The sequence below is a fragment of the Sphaeroforma arctica genome (assembly GCF_001186125.1).
Source record: "Sphaeroforma arctica JP610 unplaced genomic scaffold supercont1.1355, whole genome shotgun sequence".
NCBI classification, from domain to species: domain Eukaryota; class Ichthyosporea; order Ichthyophonida; genus Sphaeroforma; species Sphaeroforma arctica.
This window is the reverse complement of record NW_014039203.1, coordinates 1-9798: the sequence shown is the minus strand read 5'-3', so window position 1 is coordinate 9798 and position 9798 is coordinate 1. Positions and strand designations below refer to the sequence as shown.

The window sequence follows — 9798 nt, the reverse complement described above, 5'->3', positions numbered from 1 at the left end:
GATGTAGCGAGAATCTGTGCGTAAGTTTACAGTGGGTTGCAGGGATCCTTGGGGAATTTTTGCTTATATTCAAGAACAGAAGTAAGATCATCAGTGCACTGGGAAGACATAGCGAGCTCCATGTCGCTTTTCCAGAGACCAATGTTTGAGCCATCCTGGTCAAGGACAGTCCAGGACACCGTAGCGCCCTTGATGGTGAGTTGAGTTCTGGATAACATAATGTCAGTTTTCTATAAAATAGGCCCATAACCTAGAGAGACTTATGTACCGATTTCTCAAGGACTGAACTTTATTGTTGATTCTAGTGAAGACTTATAATGAAGTTCTTGGTCATTTGGTCGGTTCAGAGTTGACCATGCGGGTACATGACGTAAATCCGACAGGTTTCTTGTAAACCAAGAGGGGAAGAAAAAACCGGGAGTTGGGGGTTCTTGTAGCAAAGAGGTAAACTAGGTTTGTGTCGGAAAATTGATGAATATCCTAATATTTTAGATTGCCGGTCATATATAGTTCGGTACTAAAATGTACACAGAATTAAATACCGACAACTTAATTTGCTACCGATCTCAGCTCACTCCGCTCTGCAGGGACTTGTTCACAAGCTATTTTTTATTGTACATAAAATACATAAATATTGTAAAAATAAAGCATAAATATTATTGTTTGTATTTATGTCTAATATAGAAGGCTATGACATTTATTAGGTCCGGTATTGACAATATTTCTTGTTATATGTGGCTTGATCCCAAGACTTTTGATGTATTTGGGGGTAATTTTTATTATTGAAATCCACAGTCTTCGAAAATAGAACATGAAATGATTGAAATCTCTATTGTATAAATTATGAAACCATGCTGTTCATTGACTAAGACTGCACTTTGTTTACATTCCAAAAATTACAGCCACTTTCAAATTCGAAATGGCATCTCGTAACGAGCTGGCCGAGCTAACTTTTAGCGCACCTCGGAGAAAGCATCATCAAACTAAAGTCCTTTTCGCCATGGTGGGTCTTCCAGCGCGCGGGAAGAGTTTTATCTCTAACAAAATCTCGTCCTACTTAAACTGGACTGGCATACCTTGCGAGATCTTTAACGCCGGATCGTATCGCAGAAAGCGGCTGGGTGCTGACAAGAGTGGTCGAGCTGATTTCTTTGATACGAGAAATTCGTCAAATTTATCCCAGCGCGATCACATTGCAATGGCAACATTGGATGATGCTCTGCAGTTCTTGGAGGAAGAAGGCGAGCGCGTAGCGGTTTTTGATGCCACAAATACTACAAGGGAACGTAGGAGAATGATCTACGAGAAGATCAAGGAGTTCGAGAAAACAAGTGTGAAGGTGACGTTTATTTGTTTAGAGAGTATTTGCGACGACCCAGAGGTCTTGGATGTCAATTTGAGGCAAAAAATTCGCGGGTCTCCCGATTTTCAAAATATGGCTGAAGAGGACGCACTGCGTGATTTACGCGAACGCATTAAGCGTTACGAAAGTGTGTATGAGGAGGTAGACGATTCGGAGAAGCTATCATATGTTAAGGTTATAAATCTCAATGCAAAGGTTGTTTGCAGCAACGTATTTGGTAAAACCCCTTTACGTGTGGTACAACTATTGATGTCGTGCAATGTTTACACACGCCCGGTCTATTTGTGTCGCGCCGGGCATTGCGATGGAATAGTTGATATGTCAGGACTGCGAAAACAAGTGAAGGCTGTTTTGGGCTGCCAGGATGAAATACTTGGTCGAGCTAGAGGCCCATATGCAGAAGGGAGCAAGGTTATAGCCCAACAAGTCAACGCAGTAGCTCTAGATAAGTCGACTGCACCTGAAAGTAGCATGAAAACTGCGGATGCTACTAAAACAGGCTCCCAATTGTTGCGATGCTTTTCAACACGTATGGACGAGGTCTACATGCCGTCTATGGCAACAGCAAGTGCGGAATTGAGTGATAGTGGCAATCGCTTCGCGCAGCGAGTGGCCAAATTCATTCGTCAGGAACAGGGTGCTGAAGCGGAGATCGACACATACACGAGCACTCTTCCCAGAGCTGTGGCCACTGCCATGCCGTTGATGGAATATGATGAAGACAGAATAGAGGAATGGTCAGCCTTAAGTGTGTTGAACACGGGAATAATGCACGGGTTGAAGGTCAGCAGTATTAGGAGGGAGTATCCAGCGGAATTCAACTTGTGGAAAATTGATCCTTTTCGCTACAGATTTCCAGGAGGGGAATCTTTGTATGACTTGAATCAACGTTTGGTGGATGTTGTCCTGCAAATAGAGCACACGTTCAATCCCGTATTAGTAGTCAGCCATCTCAGTACCATTCAATCTCTATTGGCCTATTTCCAGAATATAGCTATGGAGAAAGCACCCATGATAGAAGCACCGCAGCATTCTGTTATTGTGCTGAAACCTTCGAACTACGGTTGGTCTATCAAAATAGTGACTGAAGACGAACTACCCGAGCTTTGAGCCCAGAATTTGGCTTGAATATAGAAGCAAATTGTCAAATTACACCTCGAACTTCGTCGTTCATAAGCACGTCACATTTTGAGTGTGTAGTGTACCAAGAATACATATGTCGGCGATGTTTCTTAATGAACAACATAACGACGCGGTTGCGCACGTCGTTTCTATCAAACTGCCCGGTGCCCTGACGCCTTTGCATATTGATCGGGGTTTTTTTGGTGGTGAGCGACAGAAATTCGTCTACGAGTCTGTGAGGCCGACGGATGGTTTTCAGCGCGAATATGCCGTATTGTAAGGTGTATAATCGTCAAAATTATGTACTTGACACTCCTCGGATTATGCACGCAGTTGAGGGAATCTACATCTGCTTGATTAGCTCACAAAGTATAAGAACCTTTCGACCTCTGACCCTTGCGAGTGTTTAGCACGTGCAGAACAGACGGACGAAGTGTGTATCAGGCGCAGCGGTCTAGTATGATAGGGGTTTGAAGTTTCAATAAATACAGGACACGACCCAAAAATTGTAATAAGTTTTGAATACTAAGTGAAAAACTGCATGACATCCGCTTGCTTTCTAAATATTGCAGACTTGCGCGTTGCCTGCGTTTATACCATGACACAGAAAGCACTAAGAGTAACGTGGTTTTCACATATACCTATATGCTAAGTATCCTGTGCCTAATAGCGAACGAAACATGTTCGACGGGGTTCCACTCGTTTCCGTAGGAAATTTCTCGTCACAACTCTGCGCAACGAGTTAACATCAAAATGCCAAATGTCTCTCGAGTCCGAAAGCACCTACATGGTTGTACTCAAATTCAATCCGAAGCATCAACCCAATCAACTGGTCTGCTGCTAAAGTTTGAGTAAAGAAGCCAGGCAACCTCGCAATCGAATTCTACGTAACGTTACGTGCACAATCCACCCTCTACGCATGCTAATATTACGATTACCAGGTCGCACCACACGCTTCGTGGTCATTCATTCTTGTTTGGATTTTTCTGCCTGGTAAGATCACACGGAGGTTGAGGAGTAGTTGCCCTAACCCAGCAAGCCAATAGCCATTCGCACAAACGATTGAAATCAAACGCGCAGCTATCATTCAAATCTCATAGGAGCTATAACCTCTTAAAGTGCTGTAGTTTTGACGCGCGCACAAGAGCATAGTCAAGGAGTAGTACAGCCGCGGGATCTGTGATATCAGACATATATCTTCCAATTACCGTCTGGCCTTCTCCTTACGTTCGTCAATTAACACATTATTACCATCAATCTTCCAGGGGCCATTGCTGAGCACCCACTTCACGGCCTCAGGGTTATTGAAGTAAACGAATGCAATCCTCTGTTCAGGAACAAAGTAACAAACACAGATGTTAGTCATCACAAGTCTGTTCAGTGTGAGTTATATATATATATATATATATGTGTGTGTGTGTGTGTGCGTGTGTGTGTCTGAATGAATACATTTATGCTTGATTGTATGTACAAGTAAGTAGAACCATATGTATGCCAAAACATACACGCATGCACACACACGCACATATATACACAGGCATATATATATCTATACATAAATACATATGCGTGTATGTGCGTGTGTATACTACCGACAGATATAAATCTATACTTGTAGAAATGAATACATATAAACATACATACATACGTATGTATTTATACATAGACATATAAATAAACATATATATATATATATATATCAGAGACGGTCAATATATATGTGTGTGTGTGCGTGTACCTACGTATATGGATGCAATATATATATATATATGCAATGTAGCATACATACATGTATGCATTCATATACATATACACACACATATATATATATATAATATGTGCGTTTTTGTGTATGTGTATGTACATATGTATATGAATACATACATGTACGTATATATATAGGGTTTTAGTAATATATATATATATATGTGTGTGTGTGTGTGTATGTGTGTATGTATATATATAATATATATATGTAACGTCCGTACGTACGTTATATGCGTGCAAATACACAAATATACTTAATGTGATATATAAGTATAAGTATAATATATATATATATATGTATATATATACATACATATATATTTTCTATATACATGTACATCTATATACATATATGAATAATATTGTGTAATTTTATAATATATATATATATATAAATATATAAATATATAGATATAAAGACATATGAAGGGATAGACATCGGCATTGTTAGTCATTAGCATGAGCTAGACCTAGGCATACATATATGTATACATATATATATATATAGAAATCTCATATACTTCAAAGTATATATATATATATATACGTAAATTGGTCAGATTGGTATCCATGCCTGTAATATAAATGTGTAGTTTAACTAATTGTTTGTCTATGTTGTGCTTACCATATAAGACAAATCGACATCGATAGATTAAATTGACTGAATTTATATGATCGTCACATAACTTGCAAAATATGCAAATAAAGCGACACCAAAAGACAATTAAATCGTCTGATACACAACTGTCACATACGTAGTCACATATATTTACGCATGTCGGTATGCATTTCCGTATGCTTGTGTTCCGCTATGGGTATTCTGTCAATTGTCGTATACGCATACCATAGACATGCAGGCATTCCAGGCATATACATACATACCTTCTCCAAATTTCGCTCACACTTCTCAACTCGCATATGCGTAGGAATTATGGCGAAAGTTGTTCTGATCATATCATCGGAAACAGATATAGGCACACCAGAGATAAAGATCCCGTTGGATCTTACAGCTTTGTTGTTTCTGTTGCCATGATTGTTACCATTGGGTCCGCTGGTGTTTGACTTCTCACCGTTTCTGCTGTTATTTTGTCTCCCATTGCTGTTATTTCGATCATGGCTTACATTACCGCGTGCCTGTCCATCAGATTGCTTTCGCTGAGCATGTTGATTGTGGTGCTGATGCTGAGTACTGTTACTACTGTTGTGGCTCTTGCCCGACCCGCCGTTACCAACTGTACCTCCGTTCCCAACCTTTGCTTGACTCTGCTGCGCTACTCGTGGATGCTGCTCGGCAGATTGTTTTTTCTGTGCAGCCAGTTGAGCCATCTGTGCAAAAGTTTTAGGTGCCTCCGGCACGGCAGGCTTGGAAGCGACTACTACCGTAGGGGTTTTGCTTTGCGCTGTGACACTCGTTACCGTAGAACCGGGCGCCGAAACTTGATCATGGATACCACTCTGAGTGATGGAAGATGGTATAGGTTTGTTTGCGTGTGTGTTGGCAGTTGCAGTCTGCAGCTTATTTCCCCCCTTGGTTTTTTGACCGCTCTTATTATGTACGCTACCACTACCTTTACCTGTTTGCGCTGACGAACCAGGCGTGGTTGATGAGCTTTTAACGCCTGTAGGTGTAGAAGCACGCTTCTCCTTCTTTTCGGTGTGGTTAGCATTTTTTTCTGAGATAATGTTAGCGTCCCCGTCCGCAGATGTTGACTGTTCAGACGGGGCCTGTCCACCCGCATTTGCAGTAGAATCGGACGAGCACACTTCTTTCACACCAGCAACAGGTGCTTGATCAGGTGTAATAACTTCACTCGCATCAGTCTCGCGTAGCAGGTCCTCACTGTCCATGGTGGCTTCTTGTGAGGCATGAGAGGAGGACTCGGGGATGATTGGTTTATCTATGGCAGGTGCCGCAGCAACATCCACCACGGTCTGGTTAGCTAGCTTAATCGCATCTACCTTGGAACTCGGGTTCTCGGGATCTGGGTGTGCTCCATTGAGTTGAGCACTCACAATGTCTCGCGAGCCGTGTTGTACCCCTTTTTCGCCTTGGTTTTCGTTCTCAACTTCCATTTTCTGACAGACAACCTCTTGGGCTCGCAAGAAGCGGAAAATGTCGTTGTGTACGTAGAAGCCTCGATCCTGCGGTGCCAAAACGAACGTTTGCACGAATAGACGTGCGTCATCCCCATTGCGGGCCATACGCCCAGTCACCATCACAAGGATGGAACCAGCAGGTAGGGACTGAGCATCTATACGCGTGATTGATGTACTGCATGACTCTATCTTCAGAGATTCTATGTATTTGTTGAACGCCTGTAGAAGGAAAATAGACCAATAGTTTTAACTGCAATGAGGGTATTGCGTGAATTACCCACAAAAAATAGGAGCCTGCGTCTCCAAAACACTTGCGTGCGCCTGCTGCATCTATACATAAAGAGCCTTTGAAGACCAATAATTTAAGTCGGTGCACACTCGAAATGAATCAATCTCTTTTGATTGAGTGTTCAGCAATTAAATGTGCTGGTTAGATATTTTCTGGCGTGGTGTTTTGTGCCAACAACACCTCCCAGTTGGGCGGGTGGATACTGTATATATACCTTGCGACGTCTAAAATACCCCAACACGCTCGAATGTTTAATATGTACACATTTGTTTGAGTTCAAAGTCACTTCCGAATTGAGCAAGTCGGGGTGGGAAAGCAGGATTCCCGATGTCGACTTATATTGTAATTTTACAAATGTTAGGCTAGTAACAGTAGTAAGATCGGTGGAGATGATGTGACAGTACATTAAAACTAGCACCGGTAGATGAACAACCAATATAATACAAAATTAGCTAGTAGGTGAATATATCCACTCGCTTGCGAAGTATGAACAGCAGAACCCGCTATCTGCGACAGCGTACTGACTTCCATAGGAAATGGCAACCACTGGTATCTCATCTATGGGGTGTGAACTATCAGTCAACGCTCGTTTGCCGTGTACAATTATATGCTAGTGCTCCGGACTACAAGGCTTTGGGCCCATGATTATCGAGTGTCAGGGCTATGGGTAACACACTACACCATTTACAGAGCTAGTTTGAATTGCTGTATAATAGAGCACCGTGTACCACACGACTTATCGTAATAAGTGATAGAGCCCGAATATCGACTATCCCGCACTGGCGCTGGGCATCTGATGGAAGTGTCCTAAATCACAAATTCTACTTTACAAGTGCAGCATGCAGCATACAGCATGCAGTGTGCAGCATGTAGCGTGCAGCGTGAAGCGTGCATCATGCAACACGCAACAAGCAACATGCAACAAGCAGCATGCAGCATGCGAATTCTGCCGAATGAACTATTATGAGTGGCCAGATATGATTTGACTGTGAGTTTGACACAAAATCACATTCATAATTCAGCCTTAGTAAACATCTTCCCAGTCCCCAATTTCAGCCAACAGCACACGCCATTCGTCCTTTGAATCAGACTCTATATCGGCGCCTTAATGGGATTGTTTGACTGTACGAGTGTCAATAAGGGTCCCCAATTTCACCATAAGTATATAATTTATCTACTACTAAAACTAGACAAAAAAACAACGTACATCGGTAACGATCGATTGAAAAACGTACTAACGAAGTGAACATTAAATAAATACTGCTGCTAACATGTCAAACCTTTCGACTAACTGAACAGTATGAAACAAATTATATAAACATACCTCCTCCCCCTGACCAGCGGCTACATTCAATGACACGCCCTCTTCTTCGCCATGGACAAAGACAGAAGCGGGTTTATAAAAAAGATGTATTTGTTCGGGCATCTTGCTTAGCATCGTATAGTATTGTTTGGCAAATTGCAGACCAACAAACTGCGGGTCGTAAGCGCTAGTGGTGTTCGTCATATTCACCATCACTGTTAGCTGCTAATTCCGTGTATCGTGTAATCCTCTATAGTGTAAGCGTGTGTACTGACTACGAGATAGTAAGTGTGTGCTGGAGCACAGATCGCCACCGCTTTGAACGATTCAGCCACAAGTCGTACGTATGAAGTGTTTTGCTTGCATTACATTTTCTACACTCTTATCGATAAATCAAGTTATGTCCCCGATTGAAGACGGGTATTTAGGGATGCTACATACAGACATGCGATTTTTCTAATTGTCTATTATTAGAACGCGATATTGCAGAAAAGGCGCGAAAATGTTTTGTTTGTTTTAGATCAATACGAAAGTATTACCGTTGTAATAAGTTGATAAATACTGGTGTTGTCGTTTACTCTTTTCAAGTCCGCAACTCTCAAGAAACGGGACAGGGACATGGGGGGCACCTGGCATGAAGCTGGCTTTGACGGCAATCTGGGTCGGCCTCATATGGAGCCTGTAGGACGGAAGCCACTCTCTAAGTCTACACTCTACTCTCAAGAGAGAGAGTAGAGTCCGTAGCCTACGTAGATGCATACGATACAACTTTCCTCACAAAGCGCGAAGGGCACAACCAACCCAAATCTCGTTTTAAATCTGTGTAGAACACATTTGATTTGCAGTAAAAAAAAATCAATGAAATCATATTATATTCAACAATGATGAGCACTTCTCGTTTGAGAGGAAAAGTTTGGAGAACCTTAGAACTTTAGAAGTCGACTTGCTTCTGTGCTTTTCGCGACCACTGAGAGGTAGTAAATAAAAAGATACTTTCAACTGGCTATATTGGTATCATTCAGGATAACAATTGAGTGAACTTTGGCGCTCAATCTTGAATTCTTGTTGAAGACCAACTGATAGCTTGCAGCATGCCAGGTACTCCGTATGGAGTTTTCATTGGGTTAAATTTGTCAGGCCCTAAGTCAGACTTTAAGGTAGACTTAACGTCTATTGGTCTAATAATATTTAGGTACATCGTGAGTTAAATAACGGTTTGTGTAGGTATCTCATTTGAGGGATTATGAACTGGTTTTGTTGATGACATATTTTTAAATATTAAATGATCGAATATCTATTTTATGTTGTAATGTTCAGCCCAAGTGGCACACCCGCTTCAAGGGCTTTACGAGAAGCCCAGAAGGGGCTTCATTGGCTAAAAACGTCATTTACGAGCGAATCCCGCATACAATTGGACAGCTCTTGCTATGTATTTGATTTGTAGGATGGTTGATTTGTTATCAATGATCAAAGTATCACTGGTTCATAACATTATAAAACGCGTACCCATTTAGGAGTTTTGAATATAGCGCGTTTATGTCCTACTACTATATGTTTTTAGTTTTATACAATTTTTTTTAAATAAAATAAAACAAAAAACAAAACCATGGCTCCTTTTAGAATACAAAAACACATATTTAAATTGAGTAACGTCCACGATCGCCCAGCTTCTTGACGCGCATTCCCCTGTCGTCCGATCTGCTTATGCCTTCCCCTACGTGTTTTCTACTAATCGTGATAAATTAAACAGCATCCAAAAATTGCTTCACAACGTTGCCGACCAATAGCAGGCATGCATACTTTCATATATAAATGATTGAACATATCGTACGATAGTATAAATATAAATATAAACAT

General features: G+C 41.3%; 2 protein-coding genes across 2 annotated transcripts; one reads left to right on the top strand and one right to left on the bottom strand.

Moving 5' to 3' along the window:
* The first annotated feature begins 912 nt into the window (after window positions 1-912).
* SARC_10703 (hypothetical protein) lies at window positions 913-3050 on the top strand. Its single transcript, XM_014295246.1, has one exon. The coding sequence runs from the start codon at window positions 920-922 to the stop codon at window positions 2471-2473; it is 1554 nt and encodes a 517-aa protein (XP_014150721.1). The 5' UTR covers window positions 913-919; the 3' UTR covers window positions 2474-3050.
* On the bottom strand, window positions 1275-8339 carry SARC_10702 (hypothetical protein). The gene is made up of 3 exons (XM_014295245.1): window positions 7963-8339; window positions 5135-6568; window positions 1275-3812 (listed from the first exon to the last, which is right to left on the bottom strand). Exons 1-3 carry the CDS (start codon window positions 8152-8154, stop codon window positions 3690-3692), a joined length of 1749 nt encoding a protein of 582 aa, XP_014150720.1. The 5' UTR covers window positions 8155-8339; the 3' UTR covers window positions 1275-3689.
* Window positions 8340-9798: the final 1459 nt, after the last annotated feature.

Excerpts from the sequence above, each read along its gene's own strand:
- SARC_10703 (XM_014295246.1), top strand. The coding sequence starts at position 920 with ATGGCATCTCGTAACGAGCTGGCCGAGCTAACTTTTAGCGCACCTCGG.
- SARC_10702 (XM_014295245.1), bottom strand. The coding sequence starts at position 8,154 with ATGGTGAATATGACGAACACCACTAGCGCTTACGACCCGCAGTTTGTT. Across the intron at positions 6,569-7,962 it reads CCGCTGGTCAGGGGGAGGAG|GCGTTCAACAAATACATAGA; the intron begins GTATGTTTATAT and ends TTCCTTCTACAG. Across the intron at positions 3,813-5,134 it reads GTGAGCGAAATTTGGAGAAG|AGGATTGCATTCGTTTACTT; the intron begins GTATGTATGTAT and ends GTTCCTGAACAG.